Source organism: Lepisma saccharinum, chromosome 3 (assembly GCF_977018435.1).
Source record: "Lepisma saccharinum chromosome 3, izLepSacc3.1, whole genome shotgun sequence".
NCBI lineage: Eukaryota > Metazoa > Arthropoda > Insecta > Zygentoma > Lepismatidae > Lepisma > Lepisma saccharinum.
In genome coordinates, this window is record NC_139231.1 from 79088962 (window position 1) to 79107397 (window position 18436).

Consider the following 18436-nt stretch of genomic DNA (forward strand, 5'->3'; position numbering starts at 1 on the left):
TTCATCAATTTCGTATCATCAATCATCCTTATCTTTGCAATTAGCCGAAAGTAGCAGAAAAGATAAATAAAATAATATAAATCAATCAACCACTGTTATTACTCGATTCGCTCTCACCACATGCAATAGGTGGGTTAATATTACATCACTCTCAAATTTGGAGGTGCTTATATTTAAGCAGGTGGGGGGGAAGTCGGGCGATCACATTTTACTCTTATTCTAATTGGTCAATGAATATTTTATCTAAAAGAAAATTGCAATAATAATGTACCATGACTGGCTGTCAGGTCGGGTAGGAGCAGTCTGTGCTGGGTGAGGGAGGTGACTCAAAGTGTGACCATCTGTTCATTGCATCCCAAAAATTTTTATGGCCTGGCCTGTCTCCGTGTTGATGAAGGGTCCGTGTGCTTCACCATGTTCTTGCGCTTAGAAACTACCAGAGATATAAAGGTAAATTTGCTGTTCCAAAAGATCTACCAATCGGTAGCAGAACATAACACAAAACCATCTATCTGGTCATGAGAGAGACCAACTGAACAAAAGTGAGAAGTTGTTCTGAGATATGAAGACATAGCAGATGACGTAGTTTGAAGAGAAATAAATTATTTTCATTAGCTTATCTGTCTGTCCTTGGAGTTAAACATAATCAATACATTTTTAATGTTGCAATCTCTGAATTTAAGCTGGCTTCTGTGGTGGAGAGGAGTGGGTAGCACAGAATGCTACAATGACAGGAGTCCTGGGTTTGGATCCCAGCCTGGGCATGGGTGTTCTTTAAGTGTTCCCCTCCATCAATTTCTAGAGTTGAGTATAGAAATGTAAATAAATAATTTGTTTACTGGCCACTTTCAAGAATACATTGTTCCCAGTGGAGGCACACAGTGGTTCGGATCCCACTTTCAACTGCAGGTCCAGTCCTGATTAGCCTTCCTGTGCATAAAGCAGACTTAAAACACCAATTCAATCAATCAATTATTACATTGTTGCCTATTATATTCTGTAATGGACATTAGATTTTACTGTATTCTTAGATCCTGAGAAAGATGTATGTGTACTACATCAAAATGTTGAGGAAATTAAAGAATTTTAGCCACTAAAGGAACAAAAATTCTTGTTATTAATATCATTTACAAGATGTATGCGACTCCACAGACCATTTGAATAGATTTACGCAGCAGCCTATACAGAATAACAAAAATGTCAAAAGTGGCCAAATGTGGAAATAAATATCATTACAGTGACCATTTTTAATGACACATATAGTATATCTCTGTTCTACACCTTTGAGATGGATGTGTACAGCACACTGCACAGTGATCCATAATGCCAAACAATTCAGCAAAAACAGAAATTCTGACTTTTTGGTAAGGGGACAAAACAGGAACACTTTTGTAAGCAACTAAATGGGGCATGACACTGCCAGAGAAATTTTTCTCTAAATCGATTATTTGTTCTTGTTTTCGGGCTTCAAAATGGCAGTTCGTGAAAATGGAATTTTGGGACTATATTTTGTACATATTTTAAAGACGACTTGTAGCAATATTCTTTTCGCTGGACAAAAACATTGTGCTAGGTAGACTCACAACTTCTCAATAATACACAGAAAAGTTACACATATTTGAATTAAAAGTAAAATATAGCATTTTTAATTTTGACTTGAAAATTCAAGTTATCTTGAGTTAACATAGCTACAACCACTATTACCCACGACGATTTCTAAAGCTAAAGAAACTTTAAAGTATTGTGAAAACAGTATGGTAGAAAAGTTTTGCTACTTTTAGCTACTTTTGAAAAGATTACACAAAAAAGTCCCCCCTAGTAGTATTTTCCAGAAAGATACGCTAAAAAATAATACCAAGAGTGGAAGTGCTTTTAAAAGAAAGGACTTGTGTGCATGCACTTACTACTGCTTGAAAATAATCAATGCCACGTTATTTAACAAGAATAATCATCATGAAATACCTTCTCCTTCTTCTTCCTCCTCTTCCTCTCCTTCAAATTTAAAGTAGCCCTCGGGCGAAATCTGTGTTCCTGCAGATATTCTTGCAATCTGTGCACGCAGATAATTCATTTCCTTCCCAGGGAATGGTGGAAAAGTTATTATCTACAAAATAATAATATTATTAAAACAGATTGACCTTCATGCAGTGTGTCGTCAGCATCGTAAGAAAAAATAAGATTAAAGTCCAGACACACATCTTAAGATCAACATTTTCCAGCCCACCTGGGTTCTTCTTCAAGAATTGAGAAAGGATGGTTAGGTAAAATGAGTGAAAGCCAGTGAAGTAAGGTGACGTCGACACTTGGGGTAGCAATCTTTGTGTGTGTCCGTTCTTCAATCTCATTGAATCATCTTCGCGCGATAAAATTAATGAAGGGACACACACACAAAGAACACCCATGCTCAGGTTGGGGTTCGAACCCGGAACCCCTGGTGTCGTAGCATGCTGTCATGACCACTCCCCCATGGTTGGTTGGTTGATTTGGTGTTTTAAGTCCACTTTATACACAGCACAGAAAGGCTAATTGGGACTGGACCTACAGTTTAAAGTGGGATCCGAACCACTATGTGCCTCCAGGCCGGGTACCGATCTGGGAACACTTGCACTCCCCCACAGATGGCCGACAACAAAGACAAAGGAAAGTGCTAACCCTTCGGATAAGTGGGTAAAGCAAACTGCATTTTTCCTCAGTGGTAATTTTCAATTGGATATTTGAAAAAGTATCTTTGTATATGATTAGCATTCTTTCAAAAATTTTGCATTGCTTGATTTCCCTAATTTCTCCATCTCTTGATCTCATTACTGAAGGATCTGGGCTCAAGCCCTGGTCTGTGTATGAGTATTTCGTTCTATCCACCCTTCACCCGTTTAATTTAATCAACATTCATTGTCATGGCAGAAGTTAGGTATAGTGACCGAAGAGCAACACTAAATAACGAAAATACAAATAATTTCCTCCCAGTGCATCTGCAGCGCACTGTGAAATCAGGAGTCCAGAGTTCTCTGTTTACAATTGTCCCTCATGACATCCATAAGCTCATTAGCTACTTATAGCGAATAAAATCTATACAGCTAGAAAAAGTGATGGGAGGTGGCAATAATTCAATATATTAAAGGCAATAAACAGGTAACAAAACACACTTTTTGTAGTTTCTTCAATAATATTCATTTGGCTTTTTGATTTCTTGGATACATTTTTCATTCTAAATTATTTCATTATTCACTGCAGAGTACAACACATAGGAACAAGAATGCATGCTCATCAAGGGTTCGAATCCTGGCCTTGATTGTTCTTTGTGAGGTCCTTTCATCAATTTCATCATATCATCACACATCCTCATTTTTGCAATAACCAAATGTGGCAGAAAAGCGAAGTAAAATAAACCAAACCAACAACAACAATAAGAACATGCGTTCTCTTGCCCAAATAAATATATCCGTATTTATGACTGTTCAGTTTACCCATTTTTTTTTATTGAAGGCAAAGAGATTGGTATAATTAAATAAAACACTACTAAAATGAGAGTGAGAGAGAGCATGAGCAAATATTTGTTTTAAATCATTATATATTCCATATTTGAAAAAAAAAAGGGAAAGCATAACATTCTTGTCTGCATATAATACATTCCCATTTCATAAATAATAAAACTACATCCCATATTATACATACATATTGTACGTGTAAAAAGTTGTGGTATAAATTCAGAGGGCTTCCCCGATGGTGCAGTGGTTGGGGGGGGGGGGGGGGGCAAGGGAGGTAGAGGAAGAAATCTTACCATTTCTTTCCGGCAGAACTGGTGAAGCAGAGGAAAAGCCAGCTAGAGTAGCTCCTTCCAGTCTTGCCCACTGATCGCACCGAGAGACGAGAAGCACGTAAAAAAAAGTATTGCATATGAACTGTGGCTTCAACAAGACAATAAATATTGTGAGAGATGTGAGACTCATTGATCTATCTCTGCTGGACTAGCTACTCCTCAGTGCACGTCACTGGTGAAAGCATATTAAAACCTTAAAACTCCTTTTACATCAAGAAGCTGTGTCCAACCTATTCCTCTCGCACTGTCAGCAGATATACAGGATGATACATATTGTCAATTGGTAACACTGTCTGAATTCAGGCACAGAAATCTCTCATCCTTAGACACCTGCAAGACTCTCAATCAGTTTGCCATGGCACATTGGCTGTTTTCAACACGAATTGCTGCAGTGGAGACATTCATTCAGGAGAGACATCAGGCAGAGGGAGGTGTATCTGGAATCCTGATGCTTATCAGTGCAGAGTGCAGTGCCATGCCTGCTGCGTCTCCTGAATGGAACCTGTTCAGATGAATGCCTCCACTGGCTGGCACGCTTCATGTATTAACTGTCCAACATTCATTGCAGACTGATTGTCAGTCTTGCAGCTTTCAAAGCAGGGAAGGTTTCTGTATTTGTAAATGCCTACATTTGGACAGAGTTGCCAATAGATATTTGACACAACATGGAACCACTCTGTAAATTTGCTTGTGTGTGGGTGCAGGGAGGACACTACAGTATGTGTTGCCCGTGTGTACTGAAAAAACCTAACTACTATACCCTGTCTCAGGAGAAAGCGAATGAAAACAATTCCTCTGTGCAAGTAGTGACTTGCGAGGGATTACAATCAATGAATAAAAGGGATTACATGGAGGGGAAAATGCAACTGCAGCAGCATGTGCTGCTTTGCTCTGCCGACTAGTTTTCTCCCCTTGTTCCACAGGCTCCTGGAATAGAATAGTGTTGTTAACCAAGATTATATGACACAAAAATGTCTTATTTCTAAATTTGCCAACAAAATCACTATTCCTAATCCACAAATTGCTGCACGTCACCCATATTGGTCGTAACCCACAGGTTAGCATGATGCCAATCACAAAATTGAGAATTATGACCCAATAATAATGTACGTATATCTTGTTTCCTCTTTCACATTTGACATTAATTAATGTTGCATGACTTTTGAAACAAACAAACAAACAAACAAACAAACAAAAAATACCAAATTGGCAAAATTATCAATTATCATGGCTACATGAGCCAATAATGATAAAGTGTTGATTAATCTATCCCATCCATTTTTTTTTCATTTTTTTGTATGATCAACCAAATATCATAGTGTGTGCATGTTTTGCAGTAAAAAAAGGTGAAAAGGTAAAGCTTTTTGCCTGAATATTGTACAGTTCATTGTTTCAAATTTGTGCTTTCATTTCTTGTACAATTATAACAAGTGATCGGGTTGAAGAATTTCCTTCAACTTCTTCAAATGTATATTCAACCTTAGATTGTATCACCTTTAGGCAACGAATGCACACGGAGGAATGGAGGTTATCGCGCTTTCCAAAAATGACGTCAAATTCGGTGAAATACGGAAAGCTTCATGCTGCAGCAAATGGAAGCTAGATTCGGAATGCATGTGGATATTCACGTTTATTAGGAAAAAATCACTGATGTGACATTCTCAGTAGATATTTCATAAATATTATATATTTTCACTTAACGACATCTTATTTTGCAACGGCACTACGAAATTCAGTGGTATTCTTTTGTAAAACTGTCGAATATTGCCAATAGATGCTTTCCTGAATGTTGCAGCAGAAGACGGATGCATGTTTTGATGCATCAGCATACTTTATTTCACTTTGTGTGCAAGTGAAGGAGCGGTAGTATTAAAAATGTCGACAGTTTATACTTGCAACCAGTTTATTCGCCTTCCTTGCAACAAAATCGGCGTGACATTCCGTAACTATTGCATACAGAACGCATAACATGAAACAGAACACGTTTCAGTGCAGATGACGCCATTTCGATTCACCAGCCGCACAGCTCTTGAGGCTGGTGTAAATTGATGATGTCATGGTTTAACCTGGTGAAAATTCTGGTGAACACCGGTGAAATACAGGAAGCCGAAGCGTGCATCAGCGATGCACCAGCGCATCCATCGGTGTATTCTGGAAAACTCGGCAAGGCTCCAGTACATTTTCGATCTCATGAAATCAGAACAATGCTCTCGTTGCCTTTACCCCCAGGACTCATTGATTAGAGGCTGAGTGGGCCTCCCAGATGACATAGTGGTAATGTGATACCTGGTGGAGGCACATAGTGATTCAGATCCCAATTTTAACTGTAGGTCCAGTCCAAATTAGCCTATCTGTGCATAAAGGTGGACTTAAACTAAACTCAAAAAAACAATCGAATTAGAGGCTGAGTGAGCCCCAGTGCTGTTTTATGCAGGGACATGGTAGTCAGCCAACTACCAACTGGATGGATCACCAGTCTTTACATTTTGCAGGGGTACATTATGATTTAAGGTTAAGAATAGAATAACTTACTTCCTTCTCAAGGTCTCCGGTGAAAAACTTCCTTGTTTTCCTAGCAGTTGTAATCTGTTTGGGAGTCACATCGGGTAATTCCACCCATTCATCTCCAGGGCTATTACATACATAATACACCTGCAAAATTAAGTAGCACCAATACAAACAAAACCAAATAATACCTTTTGCTAAGTACATGCACTGCTTTGTTGATGTCATTTCAAAACAATACACAAGTCAATATTTAGAGACTTTTAGCCTCTGTGGAGGTTATCTTAGTTTGAATTCTGGGCAAAGCATGATTACATGTTTTTCACATGATCTATTTGAATAATGCATTACTCATCTTCATTGCCGTAATTAATGTAGAGAAGTTGAAAAGCATTATAAAATAACAATAATAACAACAAATACAAATTTTATCTGCAACAATATTAAAGTATATGTCAGTAAAAATCAACTTAATCATAGTCTGTATTTTTTGTGAACTATACCTGCCGCAAAATTAGTTTGGTATTGAGAGCTGAAGGAACACGCGTCACGGTGTTGCCATATCACGCGGTACAGTACGCACTGCAGCCATCTGACACTGTGTCGAGGAAAATGGAATAACAATGATGAATGTGTTTCTCCCTTACAACATGAACGAATTAATGAAACGAGAATTGTTTACAGGTTACCTTTTCAATCCATTCTGTATATACACTTTCAATAATCATTTCTTTCCGAAGTCGCCGTTAAAGTCTGCCCGTCTTTCAATTATACCGCAACTGAAGTGCACAAAGTCCAGTTGGTGGGGTGTCTGACTTTCACGCGTGAGACCCGCGGTGGTTTGTGGAACTTTTTCAAATATCCCGAGCGGCTCCGGGGTCGACTCAGCCCAAGTGAGTACCTGGGGCAAACCTGTGGTAAAGGCGGTTGGTGAACCACATCACCTCCATAATATGGCCTAGGTCGAGAATGTGTGGAGATTTACCTCCACATCCCCATATGCCTCCATACTTTACTTTATTTTGCGTCCATTATTTTTTTTGTATGAGAATCCAATATATTTTAGGACTATCCTTAAAGATGTTTCCCCACCTTGAAAAAATGCCGAATCTTTCAACGAAATGTGCAGTTTCCCAACAGTGGGATGATCTTTCCTCCTATAATAAGAGTAAATATGGCGACGAATAGCATCTTGCTGAAAGGTATCTAAATTTGTCACGCATTTACTGATATTCCTCTTCTTTCCTGGGGTTTCCAATTTTGAAGCCTCGCATTTATTTATTTATTTATTTCTACCACATTATATTTTTATTTCCCTATGGTAACAATAGTGTTCTTAGACATGCCGAAAGCAGCAGCAGTCCTGTCCAGAACTTTGTTTACAGAAATGATTCAACCCCCATTGTTTTTCTCTTGCTCAAATTATTTGCGCTCAGAACAAACCATCTCTCGCGTTTGGCCTTTGAGAAGAATTCCTTTTTCTTTTAGTGCATGGCCTCTTTGGTACATTGTCATCTCGAGTATTGCCTCCTGTGCTTGACATTCTTCACACAAGCACACGACACACTCAAGCAGAACACAGAAAATTATGTACAAAAAATAACACACTAAAACAACATACTATATACAACAAAGAATACTCTAAATTCAATAAACACTAAACAAACGGACTGGTTAAAATATCACAGTAACGCAACGCAACAAACAACACGTCCTCTCCCAACAACATGAAATCTGATCGCAGGAAGAATCGCCCGATAAGCGGCAACACCGAGAAAAACGTTTTCTGTTGCTAGGTAACCAGGGCCTGGGTGAAGCACTGGGAAGATTTTGATTGGCTCGCATGCCAGCAACCCACCCTCCCGCAGTGACGGAGACCCGATTTCAACATGTGGTTCACAAGTGTCAATACCAAACTAATTTTACGGCAGGTATACCAAAATCACCAAATTCCAGTCCTTTATGAGGACAAAGTCTACCAGGTGACAGGTGAGAACCAAAGTGGCCACTGACATCAACTTCACTGACCCTCTTGACATGATTTTGTACTCAACTTTGCCCTCATCCTCACGTGTGTTCTGGTGAGTGAGGGCTGTCCTGTGGAGGGTGGCCACCTCTGGTGAGCACATCAAGTCGTATAGCTGTGTTCTCTGGCTTTCTACACCATAGCCTGCCACTCCTCCTTTTCAATAGCTCCACAATAAACTTCAAACATGGGGCCTCTCACACCAAAAGCACAAACATTACGCATTGGGCTATAAGAAAACACTGCATTTATGTTGAAGTTCATAGATGATCAGATGAGATTGACACTCACAAAGAAACAACCATGAGAACTTGAAACTTTTGATGATCAAGAGTCACTCACTGAACATGCTCAGCCAAAGCCGAAACTCTGTCTACTTATTACTTAAAACACTTGCAGTAAGTGGAATTGTCTTTACAAAAATGATCTCTGATTTTGCAAAGACTTTTATTCTTATCCATACACTGAATTTGAAGATTTTCTAATTATTTATATTCCAAAGTTTATTAGCTATGTCAAACTCACATGATCTTCACCATCACCTCATCTCATAATGAGGCCTACATTGACCCTATGTACATTTCTTGCATAGGCCTATTTATACAAATGTAAATATATAATGTTTATACTTGCAACATCACACTTTTTTATTTATTTTATTTTATTTCTCATGAAACAAGTTGCTGCAGTCGAGAGGCTTCATGGTTAGCTTCAACTACATAAGTTCCAGAAACTACGACATTTCAGACATATTGACTGGAATAATTGATCTTTACAATTACATTTAATTTAACATGAACACTGTATCATTATGTGGACAGACTGACATATAAACATCTTTCACATTAACATAGTTGAATGACGAGTGTTAACACCATACCATGAAATTGGAATACATCATAAAGTTATAATCATCTCATTCATTCTGTAGCTGTGTAGCTATCCAAAAGGTTGATCTCCAACACAAGCCTCGACTCATCCTTACATGACCAGATTGGTGCATTCTTTCATTGCTTTAAGGACAGGTGTAGTGTTAACTAAGCACACTCAGTTCTAAAGAACAAAAATATCTTGCTGTCTGGGAGGCAAACATGTATATGTTCTGTCAGCAATTAATTGTTGTTTTAATTGCAAAAGAGTCTGTAGTAGAGAGATGCAAGGAGAGGATCTTGCTTGAGAACCAAATAGTTCGCATGGACAACGCTGTATAGATACAGAATTGAGAGCCGCTTAGCTCAGGTGAATTACTCTTGAGCAGGCAAAACTAGCAGTATAAAGTCGAAGCCTGGTATTACATGTATAACCGTAATTTACCTGGCTCTTAATATGGATTGCAAGGTGAAAGACGCAGTGAAATTGAAATTTAAGTGAACACAGTTATCATTTCCATGTTAAACATAGTTTAGTGTATCTTACCAATACATAGTGATACATAAAAATGAAATAGATGATTGTGGGCTGAAACTACAAAAGTGTATATTTTACATATATGCATCTACAATTATTGTCACATTAAAGTGAAATTCCATTGTATACACTTAAGCATAGCATGCTCAGGGTGGGAGACTCGAATGAGTAATGCAAGCAGGTCTCATGCAGCACTCTAGTGCGTAGTGAAGGAATGCCAGATTCTGGTAATATTCCAGGCAACCATGTGGCTTTCTAATCCCTGCTGGACCCAAAGGAGCACAGAGGAGGAATATCAAATTTTTCAAGTGAACTGAGAGGGCTCTGAATTAGGTGAAGGGGTAATAGGGAGAACATGGGGTAAAAGAGAAAATTAGAAGTGTGCTAAGATCCGATATAATCAATTTGTGACTCAAATAAAAGTGAATCAAAGGAGTTTAACAAAAGGTGACACTATGATGAGACCTGTTTCGGTGTGACACACACGACGACATGGTAAGCTAGTAGTAGTAGTTTGATTTCTTCACAGAGTGGCCAAAATTATTGCAAAAAATTATGGTAAGAAAGCCAGCAAACTTCTGTACAGTAACATGCAATGTCAATTGGACATTATCCACTGTCTAGTGCTTTAAACTATCCTTATTCTAATACTATGTTTCAATAGAGCATCTCTTCTCTCGTCTTCAGGTGAACAAATTTATTTTTGCCGGTGGTGGGGAATGAACCTGCATGGGACCTAAGATTTTACTGCAAATCCTGTGATCTAACCAAATACTGTAAAGGAAGGGGGTGCCGTGGAGCAGAGCAAAGCCAGTGCTGCAGGCGGTGGGCAGTGATGTTCGTTGTTAACAAGAGACAACTGACAACTGATGACCATGAAGCAGTTTTCAATCAAGAGACTTTTATCAATTCAGCCATTCTTCTCAACACTTTTAACGTTTTTCCCATTTTAATGTGCTTTCATTGGAGAATAAGGTCAGACCCGAAATGTCAGTTTTAGAAAGAAACTTATAAGCCACACGTAAGTTAAAACTGTATTTTATCTCTAATTAGCAACTGTGGTTATGCAAACATATAAGAAATCAAACTATACACATATTCACGTAAATGTTCTAGAAGGAATACTAAGCACAGACATTCTTTTTTTTTAGATTTTCAAATATCATAGCTGTTTTCATGACTTTTACAATTTGTCCTCAGTCTTGAAAATATTATTTTGTTAGAATGTTGACTCATTGAAACAATAGAACCATTTTTGAATATTCATTTGAAAACCACTGGCCAAAACCAAAAAAATGTTTCCTACAAAAGTTGGAAAGTAAGAGACGTCACTCAATGCTCTTTACCACTTGAATTTTTTTTAGGTACCACCCTAGTGGGACACACATATGTTCACAATACATGCCCTTGACTCGTTTTGTGCACTTTGGTAAACTGGCATTGATTGATTTTGCAATTTCTCATCCATTCAGAAACTATTAGCTTGTTAGAAAGTTACTTCTAGAAGCACTAGTTTTTACCTTTTTATTCACGCCAACCCCAATGTCTTCAATGGCTGTTTCTACTGGCGGCTTGTATGTAGACTTCGGAGGCTCTGGAATTACCAAAGGCTCAAGATACAGTTTCTCAAATCCTTCATCCTCCTCCTCTTCCACCGCTTCTTCTTCTTCTTCTACCTCTTCACCTTCAGTTGCTTCACCAACCTGGGTTACCAGCCTTGTAAGTCTTGTAGCAGGTTTGCTCTCTGCTCTCTTCAGTTCCTCTTCTGGTTGGACTTGTTCCTGAGCCTCAGCTGCCTCCCTTGCAGCTTCTTCTCTTTCCAGTTCTGCCTGGGCTGCTTCCGCAATGAGTTCCTACCAAGAATACAATCTGACTGTAATGTACAGAAACAAGACAGATGCTTCATTGTTACAGTTCAAGCTAAATACAATTGAGACAACAGGGTACCTTGCTACTAACTTTGCTAAAATTCCCCGACTTCTCCAGGTTCACCTGCACCTGGATTTTCCTTTTTCCTGCCCTATGAAAATGTATGACAGGACTTCCACTACATTTCCTTGTCAAAGACTTGTCGGTGAGAAGCAGAAATTTCTAGGATGATAGTCTCTTTATACCAGTAGTAGTGGTCGAGTACACAGGCTCTGTATGCGTCATCATCATATTTTGCAATGGAGCTACTACAGGAGCAGCACTTGGGAAAATCAGATACAAAAGTGGGCTTTGCAAATGAAGCCACAAGTCTAACAACCAGTGCTCAAATTGGAAATTCCTAGCTGGGGGATATATGGTCGAGTTTGGAGATGGGTGGAAGGATGCTTGTATGGATCAACATTGAAGCAACACAGTAGGTGGGGGATACCTATGAAAACTATCCTAGCTGGGGGATGCTTTACTGATTGATTGAGTTGGTGTTTTAAGTCCACTTTATGCACAGTAAGGTTAACTGGGACTGGACCTACAGTGTAAAGTGGGATCCGAACCACTATGTGCCTCCACCAGGTATCAAACCCGGGACCTCTTGATTACAAGCCAACAACGCTACCACTACACTAGGGGGTGCTTTATGAAAAATTTCTTAACTGGAGAGATAGCATCCTCCATGCCCCACCAATTAGAGCACTGCTAACATGTCTGAGTACCTCAGTCCCATCAAGAACGGATGTGACAGTGTGGACAATGCCCCTCACACAGGTTACACATCAACTACGTGCAGTGACAAGATCATTTGTCAAACCAATGCTCTGATTTGGTCAAATCACCCAAAAATGTTGAAAGAAACTGTGATCTCAATTCGGTTGTTTCACAAAATGTTAACAGTGGAGCTGGGATTGCAATGTGTGTCAACCAAACTTATGTTAGTCTTCTGACTGCACCATGGGAGCAAAGGGCACCTCCATATTAACCCACCCTCCAATTCATAGGACTGTGCATAGGTGCATCCAGAAAGTTTCAGCTGTGTAAAAAGGATTTTGAACCGTTATGAGAAGAAAAATTTGGCAAAATAATAATATGAAGCTCATCTCTTACATACTCCCCCCCCCCCCCTTTTTGGTCTGCCTATGCCCCTGTGATTCATTTCTGTTTTCATGACTCAAAAAACACCTGACATGCAAGTTTGACCATTTAATCAGATAGAGGACATCCAAGAAAATTTATAAGGGAGCTGAAGGTCACCAAGAAAGAAGAATATGAGTGACTAGTTGGACTCAAAACATAGCTGTAGGAGGGGACTACTTTGAATAACTAGTAAGTTTGGCTTACAATTTTAGAAAAATTCTATCGAGGATATCTCTCAACAGCCCTTGTACTTTTTCCTCAATCAGATGATTGGTTTGTTTTATTTTACTTCACTTTACTGCCACTTTTGGCTAATCGCAAAGATGAGAATGAACCTCGTGATAAGGTGAAATGGATGTAGAGATAAGCAGAAACAAACATGAACAGGACAACAAAAATTCCCACAGAGGATTATACTGGCAAATCCAAATGTCACAATCGCATTAGTCTGCAAAATGCAGTCCAGGGTGTCCTACATGGAAGAGAGTTTGACATTTGAGTGTCTTCAGAAAGGGTGACCACTTACACGCCACCTCAATCAGATGAAATAATTACAAAATTGCATACCTGGTTTCTATTAACACTTTGCTCTTGTGCATGTTATCTCATATAAGAAAAGACACGAAAAATTACCAGTCGATGGGCAATCTCCTCTTCTGTCAATTCTGCTTCTGCCACCAGATAATTCTTATCCGTGCCTAGAATTTTGCCCCAGAACCTGAAATGTAAATCAATTAAAAAACAAATGTTCCCTACACTCTGTAAGATGCACTACATTGCTGTAAAATGCATCTCTATTATCCATCAAAAATATTAAAGCAAAGTCTGAATTCTAGTTCACTTACTAATCTATTCTATTCTATTATATATATATCAAATCAGAAAATCAAAGAAGGTAAAAGGAAACACTCACTGGACAGTGGAAAAATTCAAAATTTTTGCTAACTTCGTAGCATCATCGGTGTGAGAGAAAAGAGACGGAACCGGAAGTTGGGGCCCTGCAGAGTTGCCAAGTCACCATCGAAGAAGAAGCGGTGTGTAGAACGAAAAAAACAAAAAAAACACTGTTTCATCACCAGGCTCGTCAGAAACTGTGAGGGGGTTGAGGAGGGAGGGTGGCCTAAGGTGGGGATGTTACTGGTTGGCCTTGTTCAGGCCAGGTGGAGTGGTTGCACTTATGTTCCGGCATAACTCTCGAACGCCTGGAGCGATTTCAAACAAACTTAGTACACGTATGACTTACAATCTGGAAAGAAATACTGTCTGGGGTAAGACACCCCTAGGGGTGGGGGTAGGAGGGGAGTGACATGTAAAAATAATCGAAAACAACGGATATTAGTGTGGAATAAATAGTTTTCAGGGTTGCTAAGATGAATAGTGACACTCCCAATGCCGTTCAACTCCAAGTTCATCACCTATCAAGATTGGGGGGTGAGAGAGGGTGAAAAATAAAATGTTAAAAATGACCTAGATTAGTGTTGAATCCATAGTTTTCGGAGTCGCTAAGCTAATTGGTGACATTCACGATGACCAAACTTGGTACACATATGACTTACAATCTGGAAGGAAATACTGTGTGGGTAAGACACCCCTGGCGCCCCTAGGGGAGGGGGTGGGAAGGGGGTAACATGTAAAAATAATCGAAAATGACCAATATTAGTGTGGAATCCATAGTTGTCAGGGTCGCTAAGATGAATAGTAACTCCCAATGCTGTTCAACTCCAAGACACCCCTGGCACCCCTAGGGGTGGGGGTGGGAAGGGGGTGACATGTAAAATGACCAATATTAGTGTGGAATCCATAGTTTTCGGGGCCGCTGAGGTGAATAGTGACACTCCCAATGCAGTTCAACTCCAAGTTCATTTTACACTATAGTTAGAATTCATTATTATGTTCCTGTCTAATAGAATATTGGGATAAATAAATACCCTGGCAACACCAGCCAATCAGCTAGTCAGTTACAAAAATGTTTCACTTTTAAATCATGATGTGTATTCTTTGCAGAATTTTTAACCTTGTTAAAATTGTTCTTAAGGTTACATTAGATTTCCAATTAAGAAATTTCTGTGACATGATATGAAGTAAAGGTAAAATAATAATAATAATTCTATTACACTCTGTGAAGAAAAATAGCTTCACTTCATTATTCTAGGTTTTCAGTATTTTACTCCTGCATTTTCAGTTGTTTTATTGATTTTCATTCCACTTGATGACTTATTTTCCTAACAATTAAATAGAAAACAACATCTGTAAGATACAAATATCTATTAACTTGATAACCCACAAAAGTATGGAACTGAGAAAAGTATGAGTGAAAGCTTGTCCCTTGCATTGTGGCTTATGTATTATCTAGATCTTTCTGTATGTTTTTGCCAATTAAAGGATACTGAAAGGACTTTGTTCACTAATGTGTGAGCAACTGAACCCAATGTTATCTCAAATTTGAACGGAGTGAGTGTTATCGAGTTTTACTTCTGAGCTATTCATTTATGCCAAGTAGCACTTCGCAGAACTAATAACAAAATTAAAGCAAATATTGGCTTGTGGAATGTACACAACAAAGACAAGTATGCAAAGTAGAAACACATGTACCATGATATGACAATTTTAATCATAGTTCATAAATACCAATTTTGATTTGTAGGTTGATTACCTAGTCATTTGCACATTAAAGACCACAAGTTTTCTATGGGGTTCATGTCTGGAGAGTTGGGCATCCACCAAAGTATTTTAATATTTACAACCCGAAAACAGTTATTCGTCAACTGCAGGGTGCAAAATTCCAGGGGGAGGGGGCAGGGGGGAATTTCCCCCACCAACGATCTTGTCCTAAAACTTCCCCCCAACCAAACTTTTCCAGGGGGGAGAATTTTTTTGTTGTAACAACAAAATATAAACAATTAGTTTTGAAGTTGAGTACGAGGGCCACTATTTATATTTTGAGCCTTGGCAGCACTGATTGAAGTTAGGCGCGATTTGACGTTTGCACGGAATCGTCTGGCATTATTGACCATAACGTACTTCAAATGTTTTGTCAATAGCTTCATTTGTGTTGTTTATGTTGCCTTGGAGATAGCGCGACAACAATAAAATGGAATTAACTCGTGAACATTTTCGTGCAATGATTTTTTACGATTTTCGACGTGGATTATCAAGACAAGAGTGCATCGATCAACTTACTTCCACATTTGGCGATGAAGCCCCATCCTTTGCCACTGTGAAACGCTGGTATAACGAATTTAATCGTGGCCGCCATTCGCTCACCGACGAGATTCGCGAAGTTCGTCCAAAATCAGTTGTTGTTCAAGAAAACATTGATGCTGTAGCAAAACCTAATACTGCAAGATCATCATGTGACATACTGTGAGATTGAGGCAACCATAGGCATTAGTTCCACCAGCATATATAAAATATTACATGATCATTTAGCTGTGAGAAAGGTATGTTCCCGTTGGATCCCACACAATTTGACAAAAACTCAAAAAGACGCTCGCGTCAATTGGTGCAAACAAATGCTCAATAAATACAATCCTGGTGCTTCAAAAGACGTATATAAGATTGTAACAGGTGACGAATCATGGATATATGCATATGAGCCGGAACGTAAACAGCAGTCGACTGTATGGGTGTTCCAAGATGAACCCAATCCAACAAAAGTTGTTCGCGCTCGAAGCACATCGAAACAAATGGTCGCCTGTTTTTTCGGGAAAACTGGTCATGTGGCAACTGTGCCTTTAGAGGAACGTAGAACGGTCAACTCTGAATGGTACACAACAATTTGTTTGCCAGACGTCTTCGGTCAAATACGGAAAACAAACAAATGCCGTCGGATCATTCTTCATCAAGACAATGCCAGCTGTCACACATCTCGTCTAACAACCGACTTTATGAACAGTCAAAAAATCGAATTGATGGGTCATCTTCCGTACAGTCCTGATTTGGCACCCAATGACTTCTTCTTGTTCCCGAATGTCAAGAATAAATTGTGTGGACAACGATTTTCGTCGGCGGAAGACGCCATTGATGCGTTCAAAAACCATATTATGGAGGTGTCTCAAGAAGATTGGAAAAACTGCTTTGACAAATGGTTCGAACGAATGCAAAAGTGTATTAATCATAAAGGAGAATACTTCGAAAAACAATAAAGCAGTTTTCAATGCCAAATTCCTGTTTTTTCATTGTTAGGCTCAAAATATAAATAGTGACCCTCGTATACTTCATGGGAATAATATCGAAAACACACACAAAGAATGAACAACAGAGCCTTCGTCTCTAAGGACACTCAACCCAGCAATCCCCAGAACATAGAAATTAGTCCCATTTGTTATTTCTTCTCCATTTCTCATCACATTTCGTCAACTACCGCAAATTATATAAATATATAAATAAAAAAACTTCTTAGCTTTTAGATGTGATTTTTATGTTGGCAACTATTATCTTATGTGTGTTAATTTTGGCCACTCCCCCTACTCACGCAAATCATTGCTCACAGCATTAGCAGTGTAGTAAGTAATATCTTAAATTTGCAATCAAATTTTGAATGAAGGACAATCAATATTTTGTAATATAATATATATAATTATAATATAATTGAATTATTTGATAATTGACTGTGGTTCTGCTCCTTCCCCGCCACCAATCTGTAGTGATTTCGCACCCTGGTCAGCTGTACATTGAGATCGGTTGCATTATCATCTTGAAAAATTAAGTAATGTATATTCTGCAAAGAAAAATGATCCCATGCAGTTTGTAGAACTTTCCAATTCAGGATTTACAGATATTAATAAGTACTAACGATATTTGTAAAAATATGCATCCTGTCAATGCCCTTTGCAGAAAATCATTTCCATATCATAACACAACCACAAAACTTTTGAATCTATGAAATGCAAGGATTTTCAAGTTCTCCTTTTGGCATCCACTATTTCATTGAGTAGTCATCTCTCAGCAATTGAAGTAATTTTTCATCTGAAAGTATCATTTTCCAAGTCTGTACTGTTCCTTGAACTGTAACGTCTGACAAATACACATCTAGCTTTTCTTATGTGCTTCAGTGGGTCCAGTATGTTTGCCCGACACTCACTTGCCCAACAGGTACATTTGCCCGACAACAATAGTGAGAAGTAATCTTTCCCTCTGCTTTTTTAAGAACTTGGGAAGCATTAAAAGATGTTGTTATTATTATGGCCGTCACTCTTACTCTTCTATTCATTAGCATTGCTTAATAGTCTATAATGCAATATTGTGTGCAATACCACGCAAGAAATCCTTGGTTGTTTGATTTATTCTCTCGTTGAAAACAGTGGTGATGCGTTTTTCTCTTTCAATGTATTCCTTGCGAGTTGCCGAAAGAGCTCTCCCACGAAGGATTTCCTCTGTCCTAACGTTGCACTTGTAACTGTTCTTTTCTGAGCTCATCAATTATTGTGTAAACACCAACATGACATTTTTCCAACAAGTGTCTAAAAACGTCTGTGCCATGCTTCGACTTGGTTTTGTGTTCTTGGAATAAAAAGATTTACTCAATCAAATACGGACCAGAAATCTGGAGGAAATAAAGGAGGGCTTCATAGTCCGCCTGATTTTACCATGTACATAATTATCCTCGAACCACTGTAACACTA

The 18436-nt window shown here is 38.7% G+C and overlaps 1 protein-coding gene across 5 annotated transcripts in view; it reads right to left on the minus strand.

Moving 5' to 3' along the window:
* The window catches only part of LOC145985857 (radial spoke head protein 6 homolog A-like), a 447142-nt gene that overhangs the window by 20452 nt on the left and 408254 nt on the right, over window positions 1-18436 (minus strand). For all 5 annotated transcript variants that reach the window (XM_083119960.1, XM_083119958.1, XM_083119959.1 and 2 more), the window contains 4 exons: window positions 13446-13530; window positions 11276-11608; window positions 6350-6469; window positions 1963-2104 (listed from right to left, as the gene is read on the minus strand). In XM_083119960.1, the coding sequence (XP_082976086.1) occupies window positions 1963-2104; window positions 6350-6469; window positions 11276-11608; window positions 13446-13530 (680 nt within the window). The remainder of the gene's footprint in view (window positions 1-1962; window positions 2105-6349; window positions 6470-11275; window positions 11609-13445; window positions 13531-18436) is intronic.